We start from the raw sequence: 19,007 nt of genomic DNA on the forward strand, positions 1-19,007 counted from the left end.
AGTTGCAGTCGTATGAACTCCAATGGCATCGAAATGTCTCTCCCACTCTCTTTGGGGCAGAAACACTTTCTAATCGCCGTCGATGTCCAGTAAGCACAATGTCGATAGATTTTTTTTGGTTTCTCTCACAGAGCTGAAATGGAAGATGAGGGGAAAAAACCATCAATGAGATGTTAGGAAAAGACTCCGCGGCTAAAGGTCACAAGAGTGAACGTGCAATCGTTAAGAAATTTGATTTCATTTGCATAATAATTTGCGATTTCGGAATAGAGATTGGACCTATACTGGCAGGAAGACGAAAAAAAACAAGTAATAAGAGGTGTTGGGAACAATACAACTGCATAGTATATCTTACAATATCTATACTCTTTTCTTTTGCCATCAATGCTTTTTTTACCCACTCAGAGCCGCGCATGAAAAGGAGGCCCAACTTGTAAATTATACTTTTTAATGCTAAACACTTTCGATTATGCAATATTGCCAATATTTCTCTTTCATTCTCTGTACTTTTAAATGTTAAATCTGCCTGAAGGCTTGTATATAATTTTTTTTTATTCCCTTCACATTGTATTCACACTGATTATTGACTTACTTTCCACAAACAAAGCAAAGTGTATCATACAAGAAAATGTTTAGGCTAAATTTATTGTTATACATACAATACAATATTTCCATATGGATGTGTGGCTTTTCTCCCTCTCAAAAAATCACTCACACATGCGAAAAGTTGTCTTTTCACTGAAAAAAGACGAATGGCAAAAATACTTTCAATCAAAATTGTACAATTTTACCCACTCTTGTGTGTTTTTGAGAGGTAGGAAGCAAATATAATCACTGATCAGTAAGAATGTTAAACGAGCAAATAATTTTTTATAGCGACTAATAAATTAAATGTAAAAATATTATGTAGATCTTGTGTGATCATTTTTGATGATCGACCACAACAAATTTCTCCTCGTCTTCGTCATGTCTTCAATGATTTTCTTACGTACTACAAAACTGTAGTGAGGACTCGAATACCTAATCCATCTGCTTATAAACTTTGTCATTGCAAAAGTATTTGCCAACTTGATAGCCGAAGGGAAATGGAATTGACAATGATGAAGTAAGTCAATTAAATATTTCCACAGCGGATATGATAACTCTTTTCCCCCAAATATACACATTTTCCTCGTTGATAACAACACCATAAACATACATTTTCATACACACAAATACACAGAATCTCGACAAAGAAGAATTTATCAGGCAACAATTTACAGATCTATGCAGAGAATATTATCGCAAGTGTCTGAATCACATTAGTGTCTTTTCTTACTGAGTAATTACCAGCACAGATCTGTGTATTTGGAAAATACGCATTTTTTGCTCTCAAATTACTTTATGACAAACGTATCAAGCTGAGTATCTCAAGAAGTATTTCTGGAAAATAATTCATTCGAGAGTTATTTATCTCAAGACAGTGGGTATCTTCTAGCAAATTGATTATTTGGCGTTGTCTTATCGCGGAGGCACTAGCAACACACAATAAATTATCACACAATCAAATAGAATTTTTTTGATACCAGATATACTCGCGTACAAGGAACTTTGAATAGGGTTATCAACTGTGAGATTGCATTGATAGAAAGCATTTCTACACTCATTTCAAGCAAATTACTCTTCTTGTGTAAAATGGAACAAACAAAACATCCAATCTGTTAGCGCACTGGTTAATTAATTTTGCCATTAAACAAGTGCAAAAAATGTCCCAAAAGTATTCATTCATTTATCATAAATGTTTGTTGTACGGAAATGTCGCGTAAAGAATGCTTTCAAAAATACATGTGGCACTTTTTCAATGCCATCGCTACAAACACACAGTTCCCTTACATCATATAGTCTCACACTACATCTGATCAAACAAGCAAAGCATTTCCAGTATCTCCAAGAACAAGAAATCATTCACTTCTCCATTTGTGATGCATTCCATGTTCAGTTGAATGGCAATTGAACTGCTGATGTGATCGAAGAAATGGCACTTTGTAAGCTCAATTAATTTCACTATACTCTCTTGAAGCATTCTGAGAAACCTTGGGAGCCAAAATGTCAAAAATGCCTGTTTTACTCAGGAAGATGTGGTGTAAGTGTCAGGGTCACCTTTTTGAGCATACGAGAGTGGGCCTGAAATTTCCAACAAGTTGACATCTTTTGCGGTTGAGAAATGGCTAATGAATCATGAGCAAATTATTCAATCTCTCCACCGATAACAACTGCATGGCATAAAGATTAATTTACCTTTATTTATTCTTGCCCAGTGTTCTCTGCTTCTCTGCGTGTTCCACAATTTTCTCCTCAACAGCCAAACCCTTTCTTCTCCTCACTGAATCCATGTACATCTTCGCTCGATTCTCTGTATCTGCCTTCTCCCCAAAATGCAGATATTCCTCTTCAGTGGAGGGCACCCAGAATGGATCAATGTCCAGCACCTCCCAATGACTGAACAGAAGCTGCGGTGAGGCGAGCCCAGACGTCTGTTTGCGAATCTCTTGAGCAAAATTGAAGGACTCAATCACAGGAATTATAGCGGTGACTGAGAAATTATCACTGCCCTCTGTGAGATCTCCAGATAGAATTCTCCCATTCCGGCGACCAATCACAGCGTACAATTTGCCCAAAACTTCAGCATTCACCACAATATTGCAGCTGTACATGGGCGTCACAAGACGTTGTGGTTGCTTCTGGAAGGCTCGACGACATCCTTCCTTCATAGCGGACATGAGTTGCCCAGAAATTGGTCCATAACTGCCATCAGATGCCCCATCATCCACATCAAGGCTGCAGTTCATCAGGATGAAGCATACACCATAAAGAGGCTCTTCACAGAGAGGTCCCGCCAACGTTGCTAGTTGGAAGCCATTGACGAAGGAATTATCCAAGCTGCTCTCCTCCAAGCACTTCTGCGCAGACACATTGAGTGGCTCCCAAAAGCTGTTGTGTCGAAAATCTGATAAATTAAGCAGAATATTTGAGCCACATCGTCGTGGTCCTACACTCCACAATCTCTCCACCACTGTCTCCGGAAAGTGGCCACAATTGGCCAGCTTGAAGGCCTTAGAGAGTTGCTCATGGAAATCCCTCATTGACTTTATGGTTTTGTCCGGCAAACATCCTCCACTAGTATTTCTCGCGTAGATCTTCAGTAATTCCGTAGAATTGTCCAGAATTTCTACAACTTCTTTTGGCAGTGGCAATGCCAGGATGTCCAGGGAGCACTTCTTATTGGACGTCGTTATTGTCACGATCTGACTTTCTATGTCATCATTTGTGGGAACCACAGCTTCATTCACCATGTCCACTGTCGCCTTTGTCACAATTGTCTCGCGAAAGGGTACAATGGGCTTTGAGACATTCAGTTCGATACGAGCAAAGCGCGTTTCTAGATCCAACACGCACCTATCCAGATGCACCTCGCCCAATGTGAGTAAAACATGTTCTCCAGTCTCTTGCACCAGCACCTGCACGCACGGATCAGCCTGATTGAGCAGCTTCAGGCCTTTCACGAGTTTTGGCATGTCCTGGGTGATTTTAGGCTCAACAGCAACTCTCAAAATTGGTGTGGCGATGAGCTCCATGTCTGTAAAGGGTGGACAGTAGTAATTGGAACTCAGTGTGGCTGTTTGAAGAATGTGATTGTCCAGTCCGCTTATTCCCACAATATTTCCTGCACACACTTCGTCAATATTCTCCAGTTCTCTTCCCATGAAGATGAACAGATTTGACACGGTGATTTCTGTTACATACTTTGGCAGCTCCTGGGAATTCGTATTAATGTTCTTGGGATCGTGCTTCGGTCCTAGTACATACATTTTATCGCCTCTCCTGAGAGTGCCGCTGAACACCCGACCGAAGGCAATAAACACTTCATTGCACTCCTCGTTGTCTTCCTCAGTGGCTACATCTTCAGTCTGTTGCACCTGTACTTGTCCTAGAGCTTGTCGTTCTTCAATCTTCTGTCGAACAATTTCTCGTCGGCGCTGAATCTCCTCCAGAGATGGCACAAATTTCTCTCGATCATCTTTTGGCAACTGCGACGGATCCACAGCACACATCTTGGAAATGAACACAATTTTGTTACCACTTTCCGGATCAGAATTCATAAAATCTTTCTGGAGAATTTGTGTCTCCGCCGGATAAGATCGCAGGTCTTGATTCAAGGAGCACATGAGTCTCTCAGCCTTTTCACTAGGCATACTACATGGCGCTGGGACGTACTTGCAGAGACTCTCGAGCACAATGTTTGACAGTGGCAGCCACTGAGTGAAAAGTGTCTTCAGTTGCTGTCGATGATCTGTGCTCCTGAGATCACGAGTACTCAAGCTGATGCCCAATTTCTCAGCTATTGTGGCCATCTTCTCCTTATCCTTCCTCACAAGAATCGTCTCGTAGATATGCCAGATATTCTCCAGAATAAACTGCACAAACATTGGCTTCTTGGCTTTCTCCTGGGCCCCCGCGAGACAGGAATTCGTCTTGGCATTATAGTAGTAGTTACCCCACATTGCTTTCACCAACTCTTCTCGGGAAATGCCTAGCTTCTTCTCATACATCACAGCGAACTGCATGATGGAAAATCCCCAGCCGTCCAGAGCTGAGCAGAAGATTACATTGCCCGCTTCTGGTAAAAAGTACAGCTTCGAGTCATCCACATTCTCCAGTGCACTTGTGTAGTCACTATTGGTCGTGATGTCCTCCTTCGCCATCACATCTGACGCGAAAATACTGGCATACACTGCGTTGACATTCTCTAGCACCTGGGACAAGTGGATGAAGGCATCGTGAGGTGTCATTTGCTTTTCCAGAAACAACCTGTCGATCTTGCTCAGCACAAGAATTGGCTTCAAGCACTCCATGTATGCTTGCTTCAGGCATATTCGTGTTTGTGGGCAAACGCCCTCAACCACATCCACGAGAATCACCGCTCCATCGCACAATCTCACTGCCGTTGAGACCTCTCCTGAGAAATCCACATGACCAGGAGAGTCGATCAGATTGATGAGGATTTCTTCACTACTCCGAATACTCTTGTAGTACAACGTCACACTGCTGCTCTTCATCGTAATGCCGCGCTCTTGTTCATCTGCTCGACTATCCATGTACCTCAACTTCCCTGCAAGCTTCTGTGAGATCAGCCCATTGCTGGCCACCAGGTAATCCGCCAGCGTTGTCTTCCCGTGGTCAACGTGTGCTAGAATGCACACATTTCGCACACTTCTCCGTCTCTGCAGCTCACCAAATCGCTCAATATCGATGCCACGCATGGTGGGTGACTTCTTTCTGAAATGAATACAAAATTCACATTGATTATCCGAGGATCAGTGGCAGAATTTCCAGGAAAATACACCTTACTACGCGTAACCTCAACGAGGTGCAAATTTCACATGTTGTGAAATTGACGTCACACGCAGGGCCGCCACTTCACGCAATGGTTTTAGCAGAAGTTAAGCGAATTTAGATGAGTGTGGCAGCCATGGCAATAATCAGCTGATATCGAATTGCATTTGTTTGTTTACGTATTTTTCTACTCGAACGAAATATAACTTTTTTATCACAATCAGATGCGTTATCAGTGTATGAAATAGGCAGAAAAGCGATGCGAAACACACAAAAGATCATTTGAGCTTATCGCATTGAGCATTTCCTCAACTCAATTGCTCTTCATTATTGCACTAAACATCATTCCATAGTTGACGCCTAATAGAAACACACTTCCGCAAAATAGTCGTGATTTGCACAGAATTGTGTTGAATCATGTCTGCTATATTTAACATCAAAGGTAAGAAAGGGATTTATTCACGGATTTTGGTATATTCAGAATTACTTTCCAGAACATCAGCACACTCGTTTCAACCCATTGACCGGGCAATGGGTGCTGGTATGTCCTCACCGAATGTTGAGACCTTGGTCAGGTCAGGAAGAGTCACCGGAACTCTTTAGCGCATCTGATTTTGACCCAAAAAATCCCCTTTGTCCGGGAGGTATTCGTGCAAATGGAATGGTAAGACCAGCCCGCATGAAACCCATTTGAAATCTGTTCCAAATATTTGATTTTTGACCATTTTTCCAGAAAAACCCCAACTACACTTCCACTTTTGTCTTTACCAATGATTTTCCGGCTCTCTTGGAGGATGTTCCCGCACCGCCAGTCAATCAGGACCCCCTCTTTCAGACGGCACCAGCAAGAGGCACTTGTCGTGTGATTTGCTTTCATCCAAAGTCAAACAAAACTCTTCCCTTGCTCACAGTCACGGAGATTGGCCACGTTCTCGCCACGTGGAGAGAGCAATTTGAAGAACTGAAGCAAAAGTATACATGGGTGCAAATATTTGAGAACAAGGGCGCCGCCATGGGATGCTCAAATCCTCATCCTCACTGCCAAATCTGGGCTTGCTCGTTCCTCCCCAGCGAGCCAGCCACCAAAGACAAATACTTGCGGCAGTACTTTGAGAAGAACGGTCGCCCCCTTTTGCTGGACTATGTGGAGAAGGAGCTGCTCAAGAGGGAGCGGATTGTGATTGAGAATAGGAATTGGCTGGTGGTTGTACCGTTCTGGGCCAGTTGGCCATTTGAGACTATGATAATCTCACGAAGAGACACCAAGAGATTTGATGAACTCACTCAGGAGCAATCTGAGGATCTGGCCATTGTGATTAAAGAGCTGACCACAAAGTATGACAATCTCTTCAAGTGCTCCTTCCCATATTCCATGGGTTGGCATGGTAAGTCCATGAAAATTGAATTGTTTAATAACTTGTCTGGATTATCAGCATTAGACATTAACATGATAATACGAGTGAAAATATTTGTCAGTTCCTAATGCCACTCGCATTTTTCCACACATTATCTCAGAGACGAAAGTCTGTGTTCAATATCGCTAATCATTAAACATGCAATTAATTAAAATTCAAATATATTCAGCCCTCGAAAATTACGATAATTAGGCACTTGAAGAAAGGTGAAAAAGTGGAAAAACCAGTATGAAATTGTATTAATATCAGACTATAATTTGCAGGTGCGCCGACTGGAGCCATGGCGAACGATAATAGCGACCATTGGACTTTGCATGCCATCTACTATCCACCTCTCCTGCGATCGGCCACCGTTCGCAAGTTCATGGTGGGATTTGAACTACTGTGCCAGGCTCAGAGAGACCTCACAGCCGAACAAGCAGCTGAACGGCTGAGAGAACTGGACGGGAAGAGGCATTACTCCATTCAGTGAATACAGTGTGAATAATAGTTTAATTTGGGGAATAAACAAGGGAATAAAGCTTTAGTTTTTGAGTATGGCTTTCGCTTCGATCGCGATCATAGACTTGAGGAGTTGGGCAATGGTGTAGCGCAGTCGATGGAACATAAATCTGCTAATCTCGAATGTTGAGATCTTGCCTTCGGAATAGACAATTTCCAGGACAATTTTAGGATCTGACACTCTAGCTACGTTGTCATTAATCATGCTTATGTTGATTCTCCAGCAAATGTTCGGAACGACATTAACGGTCTTCAGTTCATAGTACTTCTGGAGCATGAGATCTCGGTGTTTCCAGAGCGTGTTGCACACTTCCTCCATGCAATCTTCAGGGAATCTGTAAATGATACACCAAACATTCATAAGAGCTAAGAAAAAGTCTATAGACAAGTTTCTACTTGTGCTCCTGCAGGAGTTTCCTCAGGATATCTTTCTTCCCAGAATCTCTAGCTGTGCGTCTCAAATACTCTTCGATGATGCGTAGAACCGTGAAGAATAGGTCAACAAACTGGTTGTTTGACAGATTACTGTTTGAGAAAGCAGATATTTTCTTCCTGGTCACAATCTGTTTCTGAACAGGACAACTCTGATTGTCGATATAGAAAACAGCCACTGAAACGGAGGAAAATATCACAAAGAAATTACTTCTTTCCAATACTTAAATACTTACGCTGCACTAATGCCTTCACATCAGATTTCTGTAGAATAGAATTATTTAGAGAATTACTTTCATTAACTTTCCACATAATTCCTATAGAATCGCAATAAGAAACTTTTCTATAAATATGTTTGTTTATGTTTTCTGAGCGCCACACTAAAAATACTGTCAAATTTGCTAGAATAGGGTTCTGTGTTTCTTACTGCAGATTGCTGAGTTTTCGTGTGGTAAATTTTCACGTGGGTTTTTTGTAATTCCTTCAATAATGGCAATTAATTTCCTGCGAAATAGATTGAGTGAGTAGTATTCATAATGCTTTTCATGCAAAGAAACCAAAAGTAGCCGTGAATTGTATAATCTTCAGGATTTGGACAAATACTTCAATCTCCTCTTGTCATTATCCGGAATGCGACTGATTCTGCGGCTTCTTTGGTCAATCCAGATGAACCGGTGACCATGGAGAATCCATTTGAGAAACCACGACAGAAGTGCATCCTTTGCAGGGCCAATATTGAGCCAAATTACAAAAATGTGAGGCTACTATCACAGTTCCAGAGTCCCTATACGGGAAAGACTTACGGAAGGCACATCACCGGGCTATGCAAGGCGAAACAGATGATGGTTGAATTGGAAATTATTAAGTCGCAAAACAGTGGACTCATGCCCACTTATAAGAAAGCCACTGAGTTTCTGAAGGATCCTCCTCTCTTCGATCCCGAACGACCCATTCGACCTCACAAGTACTAGCCAGACGTGTTCAGTTTCAGAAATAAAGTAATCCAAGGTAGAATCGTTACAAATACTTTTTATTATTTATGTAGATCATTCTTAGTGCTTTTTGCCAATAAGTCCCTGTTTCTTGAGCTGACGAAGCGCACACTTAGCCGCTGTACACTTGGCGATTCGATAATTGCGGCCAATTCCACGGAAAGTCCCTTTTCCAAAGACCTCCACCATCACTCGCACCCTCCGACCATCCGCGAGTTTCTCTGGTTTGCTGCAATTCAGAAAAATGTCCATGAAAAAGTCATTCCTTCTGACACTAAATTTCGGTTTCCTTACCTAAACTTGGCTGTCTCTGGCTCCAACTCCAGAAGTTCCCTTATTGGCGACTTTGGCACTGAATTGCTGAACTGTTCGATCTCTGGCCGCATCATATTGCTGTACACCTTCCACACGGCATCGAGAGACATTCCCGAGTCGAGAAATATTGCACCAGCGACAGATTCGAATACGTCTCCAAGTGCCTTCGGCACCTCCACGTCCTCAGCCTCATCACACTCGTCCTCGGAAATTAGATAGTACTGAAATTGCAGGGAGGATTAGCTTGAAACTTGTTATACATTAAGTGTGGAAGGCTCACCTCTTCGCTGATGCTGTGGCCGTTCTCATGCTGGAACCTCACGAAGCGATCAATGACCTCATTGAGACCGGGTGAGAGATGTCTGAAGTACTTGTGGAAGCCATGACGGACGGCCAATGAGGCGAAGATTGTATTGTTAACCAGGGCGGACCTCAGGTCAGTCAGGGCTCCTGGAGAGTGTTGGCGGGGATCTTCGTAAAGATGCCTGGTGATAAGATAGTCCAGAACAGCATCGCCCAAAAACTCCAATCGCTGATAGCAGTCAGTGAGGCGATTGGGAGAATAGGAAGCATGAGTCATGGCTTGTAGAAGATAAGATTTATCCCGAAATTCATAGTCTATTGTTTTTTCAAACTGTCCAAAGCCATCCAGAAGTTCCGTGAGCATTTTCATCGGCTGAGGATAGTGACTTAGAAGAGGCGATTTTGGAGCAGTCCACCATCCATACACTGTTCTTCGGGATGTGTCTTTCTCATGCTCCAGAGTTGATGTTCCTGGCAAGCGATCTAGTTTTTCGGGATATGAGATTTCAAAGCAAGGCAGGACACGAATTCCTACCCAGGCCATGAACAAAAGAGCACCTCTTGGCCCACACTCGATTAAGTATGCTCCTATTAGAGCCTCCACGCAGTCCGCGACAGATTTGTCTGGAATACTGTGCTGTGTGACCAAATTGTAGGGGATGAAGCAGGGAAAGTTATCGAAATTTAAACTTGTATCCATCTCATCGTCTTTGTCCACCTTCTCTGCCAGTCCTAGAACATTGGCGCGATCACGGATGAGGTTACAAATTTCCTGACTCGTCATCTCCTTGAGATTGGGCAGTTCTGCAAGATTCCAATGACAGGCCGGAATTCGTGCCTCAATCAGGGCCTTCTCTAATTCCTTCGGAATATAGTAGCATGGCGGCAACCAGTTGTCATGAGGCTCAAACTTGGTTGATATCATGCTTTCACCCAGCATCTTTCGTCGTCCCAGACGGTAGAGATTGAGGTTGGAGACTTGTTTCGAACGGAGATGACTCAATTTTCCCTCATGAACGTCTTCATAGGTGCAATAAAGATAGGTTGTTATGGCGTATTTGAGAAAAGAATCTCCTATAGTTTCCAGTCTCTCAAGGTTAATGCCATCATTAGCATTGGACATGGTCAGCGCTTGAAGGATAATGCTAGGACTAGGTCCAGGATGACCCTTGAGATTTGGTTGATAGTCAAAACTGAAGAATTCAGGCTTGTCATTAGGAATTTTATCGTTGTAGTTCTCCATCATCTCCTCAGCTGTCAAGGACAAGTTTTGTTGCAATTTTCTCCGTCGTTGTTCAATAAAGGCGTCTTCAGACATAGTTGGCTTGGTAATGAATCTATCGAAGAGATGTCCAGAACAGAGATTTTCCACATTATCAGCTTTGCTTTCTTCTATGAATGCCTTATTGATAGAGTGTAAATTGTCAAGAGTTAATCCACCGTCCTGATAAAATCGTTGCAAATCCTTTTTCGCCGCATAAGGAAGAAATTCCTCAAGAAGTTCAAGAGAGAACGTCGGTGTTATTTCTTTGGTGCTGTCCCTTTTTTTCACGATAACTACATCTTCGTTGTAATTCACCATCATTCCTGATCTCTTGATCCTATCGATGTTATCCAACACAGCCTCTTCAAACTTACTCTCGCATTCTTCAATAGAACAACTCAGATTGACATCAGGAAGTCTTTGAAGATTATTAAAATCATTCTCTCCTGAATCTGAAGCTTGACCGCCCAGAATCATGTCATTGATAATGGCAAGTTTCTTCTGGCGCTTAAGAATCTCCTCTTCAGTCTCAATAGCTTCCGCTAGATTGTCCGATTTAAATTCAATGCGCATCTTTCCCTCACTCTTAACACTCTCAGTGTCATCCTGGTCAGATTGGAGTGAATCATCGGAGTCTGTGTCATAATAAGTGGAATCAAAGACATTTCCCGACTGATTTGATGCATTCCACGATGTTGGTGATCCATACCGAATTTGATTGGGATTCTGAATGGTCCAGTTATCATCAGCTAGCCCATCAAAGCTTATCTGAACATCATTAGCCATATCATTAGACCAAGTGCCAATTTCCATAAGATCTTCGTCATATTCATTGGACTCGTCATCCAAATCATCATCCTCCTTCTCTGCTGTTACACCATTCAATTTCTTGCTGAGTTTACTGCTTTGCTTCTTTATCTTCTCCTCCTGGACGGGTTTCTCTGACGAGGATTCATCGTCACTTTTCTCCGGAGACTCCTGTTTAGCTATCTCGCGAGACTTTTTCAGCACTTCTGCTAAACTCCATCCAAAATCTAGCGATGGCCACTCAAAATCCTCTCCATTTGCCACTTTTCCCAATCCCAAATCCTGTGACACTTGGCGACGTATCTCGTCGGCCAAGAGGAGGGCATTAAATCTATACAAGATGCATGGGAGACAAACCGCTGCCCGCCACAGAGAGGCCGAAAATGGATGAATCGTGCAAAGTTCCGGAACTAGAATTTGCTTTTGTTCCAAATTCTCCCTCTTTGCGCGCTTTGTCTCCTCAGAACTTGTTGGCAGTGCCACTCCCTTTCTGTTCACGTAGCGCGGCGTAAGAAAATTGAGCCGGGCACTGGTGTGATCCACATCGAGAAGGGGCTGTTTACAATTCTGCACCTGTATGCCATACTTGCGAAAATAGTATTCGCGGAATGTGCTGTAATTCTCACCGGGAAAGCTGCTCTCTGGGGATAAGTGGAAACAAATCTCCGCCACGTAGAAATACTGTGGTTGATCCTGATTACGGTACCACGGCATCACGACAGCATCCTTGAATTTATTGGCATCGAATGTTTGGGTTGTTCTCTCCGTTTCCGACACAGCTTGAGGCAATACATCAGCATTGTCATTGATCAGGCGCAAGAACTCCCAGTCCACAGCCACCCCGTCATTCTCCACCTTTATAGTGGGTACAACAAAGTAGCAATTTTCATTAGCGTCCGCATCGAAGAGCATCAGGTACTTCTGGAGTCTTAGGACATTCGTGAAGGTGTAATTGATGAAGGTGTTAATGTGCTGCAACCGTGTTTCCGTGAGGATAATGTCAGTGGCAACAAGTCGCAGGGAGACCTCCACCTCACCAGAGCGCGTGAATATAGGGAATGCACTGATCTGGGGGATTTTCTTCACAGTCAATATACCAAAGCCCTGCAGTGATTCTTCCGGTGGATAGATTTTGCGGCCTCGAGTGTTCTGTTCCTCGGGGATGGGGCACTTGAGCACCATCTGAATGTAGTAAAAGTAGCACTGCTCACCCACAGTTGGGCGACAGCCAGAAAGAGCGGATGCGACCTGGAGGGTAGAACGGTATTTGTTAGCATAAGTGGGTCATCCACAGAATTTGAGGGCATTTGCATAAATTTGTGGCATATTTCACTATCAAAGGATTACATTTTGTCGGTTTGCCTCGACAATTGAGAGGAAGTTTAACAAATGGAATCCTATTAGCTTGATGGGCTTTTAGTATAAACCCGCCTCTTTACCATACCATCACATTAGTTGGATTAAGATCAGAGAGAATGCCTCTGAGACTTTTTACAGAGAATTGCAACAAGTCCGCGGAATAAATGGTGTCATTGAAAGTAAAATGCTTTGGAAAAGTGGTCGAAATACCTTTAAACAATTTTCCATAAGTGTAAGCATAATTGATTAAGTTGTTAAGTATGTAAACTCACCCTTTTGTAGTAGTACTGTCTCCGTTTTGTCGTACCGGGTCGGGGTTCCAAGTTGTCATTAATCAACATTTCGTCGGTTGACTCGAGCTCGAAATTCTCCCAGTCGGGCTCAAAGGCACGATATCCCTCCTTCCCGATGGGCTGCAGATTATCATCGAGTTCACCACACATGTGGAGCAAGCGACACGCAATTAGAGCTGTTAGGCGGCGGGCGAGTGTTCGTGATGGCATGAGGCATCCGTTGATGTCACACTTCAATGGTGAATTAATTGGTAGTCTGAGAGAGCACTTGTAGAGCGGCCTGGCTCGCCACTGGGCCTTCTCATACCGCCAAATGGGGGTGAGTTTGGTGAATGTGTCACTTGGCAATTTGGCACAGTACTTATTTACAAGGGCAACAGCTGTTGAGAGATTTACGCTTGGCGCATCGAATGCAGGAAGTGGCTTGTATGGAACGATGCACTGAGTGTACCTTTCAGATAGTGTAAGTTCACTCTGGTCAGGCTCATTGTTGGCACATCGTCGAAGAAGCATCTTCTCAATTTCCACATATTCAGCAAATTGCCTCACCATTCCCTCAGTGTTCCTTCTCATCTCTTCGAGGTTGTCATCTATATTCTCTGTGGCTTTTTCCGGAGTATTACTAGTTTCTAGAGAGTCATTTTCGCATCCATTCACATCATCATCGTTATTGATCGCCTCTTGCGGACGCACATCCGCTCCAACCATGATTATGTGATAAGCCTTAGTTGCTCTCGCTCGTCCTTTGCACTGCACATAGCTCCGATATGTCTTTGGTGGATTCCAGCGTATGACTAAATTGCACTTTGGCAAATCAATCTCCTTCTCCAGTATGGATGTACCGATAAGTAGATTGCATTCATGCATGCGGAATCTCTTCAGTACCTCTTCCTGCTTTCTGTGCTCACTTTCAGCCTGTTTCACCTCCTTCAGTGGATCCGCCACTTTGTCCACAATGTACTGCACTGAGAGGTAATTCAACTCCTCGTCGGATTTGGATACTTCATACAATAGCGAGAAGAGAACTCTAGAGGCGAACTCCGTGTCACAAAATACAAGGCCACAGAGAGCATCCGGATCCATTGACTGACTGTTGGCTCCACGATGCTGCCGGCTATGTGACATCAGATTCTTTCGTCGCATTCTTGGCACCCTTCCTTCACTTCTCAACGGCGAGTTTGTGGCATTTGGTTGCACATCTAAGGTCTTTTCAGTTATATTCCTCAGAGTATCCTTTAGTTTAGATGATTCTTGAATTTCTACCATTCCATTTACATGCTCCTCAATCTGTTCACTGCTCAGAGTGAGTCCTTTGAAATCTAATGAGTCAATTTCTTTAAGAAGCTGGGCTATTCCTTCGCCACTTTCTCCATTTTCCTTAATTTGGGTCTCGCTTAGCTTGCCCACATGCTTGGGATCGGGCTTGAAGCACCGCAGAATGCTGAGCAATCTGAGAACTTTGGGTGATGAATACTTGCCGATGCGTTCTCGTTCACTGGATAATTGACTAAAATAGCTATCACAGAATGCCCGCACGTGGACAAAGGTAGTAGAAGTCATGCATAGTAAGAGAAAGTGTCTTTCGTAGGGAGTTTTTACTTTGCTTTTCTCAATTTGAATGAGAAGCGCAAGGGCTGCCTTATCAGCACACCATGGGCCAAATTCCTTCAGCACTTGCAGGAAATCCTCCAGGAAACTTAGGGGTTCAGCTTTTGGGTCTGGAATGTCTAAAAAGCATCCAAAGATCAAATATCTGTTGATAATTCTTGGCGATTGCAGAACTTACTCTTCAGCTCATCGTAGTATTCGTCACTGTAGATTTCCATGGGATCAAACCGATGATCCGAGAGATAGTCTATCTTTGACTGAACCAACTGGGTCAGGGATAATGTCAACTCGTCACAGGACAGAGGAGCACACTGGACAACAATCTCCTGCGGTTTTGTGCAATAACGCAGAAGAGTGACGATATCACTGGCAGTTTCTGCACGACAGTGAACAAACTGTTCCAAACACTCAATCTCTGCCCCCAGGCGTCCTAGTGGACACCCAGCGTTGTGTAAAGGACCCGCTAAGCCCAGAATTTTGGGTTTACTTGGAGTTTTCTTGTAAAACCTAACAAAAATTTCTTGAATATCCTTCGAAAAGGTCATCTTGTGACAATTTTCCACCACGATGAGGTTGATTTGATCAATTCCTAACACCCTGTTCTCCAAGAGGGCTAAAAATTGTTGCGGACCAATTATCACAACCTTCCGGAGAAGATCTTCCGTTTTCAATTTGGGCTCTTCGAATTCACAACAATTCATTGGCTCCAAGTCTGTGAGGTGGTAGACGAGATTGTATGTTGAGACCCCATTTCTCTCGCTGGATAGGTAGATTGTCGCTTTAGGGGTGTCCTCTCGTCGCAGATCACTGCCCAGCTCATGGATGAGCTTGAGGGCAATGAACTCTTTGGAGGAGTTTTGCTCAATGCAGACAAAAACATTCTCCTCAAACGCCGCCGCCAGCAACTCCACCTGATAATCCCTTGGCGTGAAGGCCGTAGTGTGGACATTGTCGGCCCACGTGTACGCCATTCAATTAACTACACTATGTACAATTTTCTTACTAACTTCTACTAAAAAAACACGCGTAATTTTTCCATCACGATAAAAACACAATTTTCCTCAGGACGCTGTCAATCGCTGTCATCCGCGAGGCAGCGCGCATGTCGTCACGTGGACCTGAGCAAAATTGAGCAAAATCTGCTAGAAAATTAAAGGGGTGCTGCCGTTCCGCCACTCCAGGGGCCGCTAGTGGTGTTGTATTTTACCTTCTTACTAAAATTATTTGGTGTTTACAGCAATTACACTGTATACCAACAAAATCATCTCCATATTTTGCACGTGTTGTCTTTGGATGCCGTAACAATTGTATCACCGATGTAATTGAAGCTGCAGGAGAAGATCTCACCGGTGTGGCCGCTGAGAACCTGAGAACACGTTCCATCCAGAGTCCAGATCCTGGCTGTTCGATCGGCAGATGCGGTGAGGATCATGAGACCAGGAGGACTAAAGGAGACCTTGGAGATCTCATCGGTGTGGCCAGTCATAGTGGCGATTTTATCTGCTTTGCCAGCAATGTTCCAGAGTTTTGCGCTGCAATCTGCACTTGCGGTTACCAAATGTTGGCCACTGTAGTCAAAGGACACGTCCAAAACCTCATCAGAGTGATCATCAATTGTGTAAAGGGTCTTTCGTTCTCTAATATCCCAGAGTCGCGCTGTACTATCCAGAGATCCCGTGGCTATCATTTTGCAGTTGATATTCCAGATTGCATTGCTGATCTCCCCATTGTGGCCGTTGAAAGTTATGACATCCCTGAGGATACATTATCTTTGTTTTATACATTCATCCTCATTAATTTGTATAATAGAAAGGATAGCTCAAGCAAATTTCTTGGTATTTGCTTGAAGGTATAATGAGGAGCAAAAACATTCCGTATTCATTGTATAATAAAATGTTTGTTCTAGAAATCATACCATAAAGTACAAAGAATGCGGAAAAGATGATAAAAGGGGTGTGGAAGGAAAATTCGCAGAAAACTTTGAGGAGGATTGTACATGGAGACGAAAAAGGAGCAGTTGGTAAATTTATGCATTAGATACGTGATTGACATTGTGACGCAGAGAATTTTCCGTCGTATTTGACTTTAAAAGTGTATCTTCTCAACGAGATCTTTTTTTTATTACATTTTCCCATGAAAGGCGAAGGAATTTAATAATAATAATAGAAGCAGCAGAAATGGGAGTAAATATTGGAGTAGTTTGCCTACGTACAAAATTTGTCGAGTTACTGCCTCTTGATGAATTAAGCACACACCTTCTCCTTGTCTAATGAGAACAATGCTCAAATTCGTTCAAGTGCCACTCAGAGGGTGGCTGTGTGGCTCTAAGTTGTGAAAAGTTTAATGTTCTGTGGGAGTTTTCACTCACTTTTCTCTCTTTCTCCCCGAGATGAGCAAATAATCCAAAACTTTTATTTGCTTTCGTTGGTCACTCAAGCACAACGGTAGCATTTTCATGGGAGGGAGAACATGAAAAATATGTCGTTTCCCTTCAACAATGAAAGTGTGAAAATGATTTACAATTTTAATTACATCTCTCCTTCTTTTCTGGCCTTCTTCATCATACATATTATCCGCTTGGGGGTAATTTTCGATGGAGTCCAACAATTTTGTCGATGATGTCTATATACTCTGTGGGACAGGGAAGCTCATTAGGGGTGCTGATTTATTCTAATTGCAAATGATTTCTTATTTCTCTGTGATTTTCTCAATGTGCATAAACGACCATATAATTTCGGTAATGTGCGGTAATTCGCCCGAAATAGGCTCAATTCATGAAATCTCTTTATTTGGTCATCAAGCGGACAGAGCGGACAGAGCAGAAGGTTCGATGGGCAGAAAAATTTCACGTTAAAACGTTTCTCGGTCTATAACTTATGGATTTGGTGGAAAATTGTTGTTTTTTCTTCCTATGATAGCCTCACCTGCCACTCCTCAAATCCCACACCTTTGCCGTGCTATCGAAAGATCCTGTAAGCAGAAGATGACCTTCATTGTCGAAACGAGCTGAAATAATAGCATCGCCGTGTCCGGTCAAATTGTGAGTCTCCTGGCCAGTTTCCACGCGGAATATTCGCGACGTGCCGTCCATGGAAGCGCTGGCTATTTCATCATCATTGTGCGTGTTGAATTCCGTGGCTACAATCTCATTGGCATGACCATGGAAGGTTCTGAGCAAGGCGCCTGAGGATGCATTCCAGACCTTGGCCGTCTTGTCGAACGATCCCGTCACGAGGCGGTCGCTGGCGAGACAGAGAAGAATGTGAGTGGGCGTTTGTGGGTGAGAATTCAAAAGTGTTTCATTTTTCTCACCACTTTGGCGTGTTAAAGTTCACGGCGAACACCACATTCTCGTGTCCACGCAAGATGCTCTCCTCGACCCCAGCCTCCACGTTCCACACCCTGCACGTGCGATCGTAACTGCCTGGAGAGCGACGGATGTTCATTTGAATATGAGATTATTCCTACCGCCCATCCAAAGGAGTGTTATTGGCGTTATTGGCAAAAGTTTGGCCTTACCTGTAGCAAATCGATGGCCAGACTTGTCGAAGCAGACATTCGTGATGGGCAAGACGTGAGTGTTGAATGTTTTATGTATGTAGAATTTCTTCTTCACCGGCTCCTTCAACTTATTTTGCAATTTAATTAGCAAATCAATAAGTTGCGGCATAACATTGGGTGTTATAAGGGTCTCAGAGGCGGAAATCTTCTCTGCCAATTTACCAACATCCGTTTGCGTTGTTAAATCATGCAAACTGATTACTTTTACCTCATCAATGTTGCTTTTGCTGAAGCACAGGGCAATTCCTTAAATAGATTCCAATAGAAGAATCGCATGGAAATGTACTTTATTGCTATGCGATGGTGGCAGAGTTGAAACTGTTTTGTATGGCGGGGGAATGTAGACGAATTTATTCATATATCCTGTGAAAGAACTCCATATTGATATTTGTAGAGCTCCACATTTATAACGACGTCCTTCTAATGCCAATCGCTCTGTGAATTTTTGGGCAAGAGCACCGAAAAGCTTTTACCACTAACTCAGATTGATGTTGCAATTTACCAATTATGCCAATATCTTTAACAATTCTCCTAATGATGAAATTCTCGTTTCACTCCACATTCCCCAATGAGTTCAATTGATAATGAACTTTTCACCACAAATTTTTCAATTCTATGGAAAGTCGAAGCGACATCAACTCTGCCTGAAGCTTGGCCTCACTGATAATTATATCAAGTTGTTGGATTAAATTTTACCTGGTGGATAGTAACGCAAGTAGAACTTTTTCAATTTCATTACAGTTGGCAATTTCTCTCACACGATTGCGACAGGCAACAAAAACTA

General features: G+C 43.0%; 6 protein-coding genes across 6 annotated transcripts; 2 read left to right on the forward strand and 4 right to left on the reverse strand.

Moving 5' to 3' along the window:
- Positions 1 to 7: 7 nt before the first annotated feature.
- On the reverse strand, positions 8 to 5,495 carry LOC132258799 (elongation factor-like GTPase 1). Its single transcript, XM_059756285.1, has 3 exons — positions 5,384 to 5,495; positions 2,278 to 5,316; positions 8 to 133 (listed from the first exon to the last, which is right to left on the reverse strand). Exon 2 carries the CDS (start codon positions 5,298 to 5,300, stop codon positions 2,280 to 2,282), a length of 3,021 nt encoding a protein of 1,006 aa, XP_059612268.1. The 5' UTR covers positions 5,301 to 5,316; positions 5,384 to 5,495; the 3' UTR covers positions 8 to 133; positions 2,278 to 2,279.
- A 169-nt stretch (positions 5,496 to 5,664) lies between these two features.
- LOC132258819 (probable galactose-1-phosphate uridylyltransferase) lies at positions 5,665 to 7,314 on the forward strand. The gene is made up of 4 exons (XM_059756307.1): positions 5,665 to 5,815; positions 5,868 to 6,037; positions 6,107 to 6,758; positions 7,052 to 7,314. Exons 1-4 carry the CDS (start codon positions 5,791 to 5,793, stop codon positions 7,258 to 7,260), a joined length of 1,056 nt encoding a protein of 351 aa, XP_059612290.1. The 5' UTR covers positions 5,665 to 5,790; the 3' UTR covers positions 7,261 to 7,314.
- Positions 7,262 to 8,128, reverse strand: LOC132258826 (uncharacterized). The gene is made up of 3 exons (XM_059756321.1): positions 7,958 to 8,128; positions 7,686 to 7,899; positions 7,262 to 7,624 (listed from the first exon to the last, which is right to left on the reverse strand). The coding sequence occupies exons 1-3, from the start codon at positions 8,031 to 8,033 to the stop codon at positions 7,312 to 7,314; spliced, it is 603 nt and encodes a 200-aa protein (XP_059612304.1). The 5' UTR covers positions 8,034 to 8,128; the 3' UTR covers positions 7,262 to 7,311.
- On the forward strand, positions 8,123 to 8,745 carry LOC132258833 (small ribosomal subunit protein bS18m). The gene is made up of 2 exons (XM_059756334.1): positions 8,123 to 8,241; positions 8,310 to 8,745. The coding sequence occupies exons 1-2, from the start codon at positions 8,211 to 8,213 to the stop codon at positions 8,690 to 8,692; spliced, it is 414 nt and encodes a 137-aa protein (XP_059612317.1). The 5' UTR covers positions 8,123 to 8,210; the 3' UTR covers positions 8,693 to 8,745.
- Positions 8,727 to 15,731, reverse strand: LOC132258791 (endoribonuclease Dcr-1). The gene is made up of 5 exons (XM_059756273.1): positions 14,841 to 15,731; positions 13,034 to 14,781; positions 9,309 to 12,650; positions 9,008 to 9,249; positions 8,727 to 8,942 (listed from the first exon to the last, which is right to left on the reverse strand). Exons 1-5 carry the CDS (start codon positions 15,631 to 15,633, stop codon positions 8,774 to 8,776), a joined length of 6,294 nt encoding a protein of 2,097 aa, XP_059612256.1. The 5' UTR covers positions 15,634 to 15,731; the 3' UTR covers positions 8,727 to 8,773.
- Positions 15,732 to 15,839: 108 nt separating this feature from the next.
- Positions 15,840 to 18,964, reverse strand: LOC132257240 (dynein assembly factor with WDR repeat domains 1). Its single transcript, XM_059754081.1, has 5 exons — positions 18,920 to 18,964; positions 18,182 to 18,469; positions 17,975 to 18,086; positions 17,587 to 17,904; positions 15,840 to 16,416 (listed from the first exon to the last, which is right to left on the reverse strand). Exons 1-5 carry the CDS (start codon positions 18,957 to 18,959, stop codon positions 15,924 to 15,926), a joined length of 1,251 nt encoding a protein of 416 aa, XP_059610064.1. The 5' UTR covers positions 18,960 to 18,964; the 3' UTR covers positions 15,840 to 15,923.
- Positions 18,965 to 19,007: the final 43 nt, after the last annotated feature.

Source organism: Phlebotomus argentipes, unplaced genomic scaffold (genome assembly GCF_947086385.1).
Source record: "Phlebotomus argentipes unplaced genomic scaffold, Phlebotomus argentipes genome assembly contig_6, whole genome shotgun sequence".
Taxonomy (NCBI): domain Eukaryota; kingdom Metazoa; phylum Arthropoda; class Insecta; order Diptera; family Psychodidae; genus Phlebotomus; species Phlebotomus argentipes.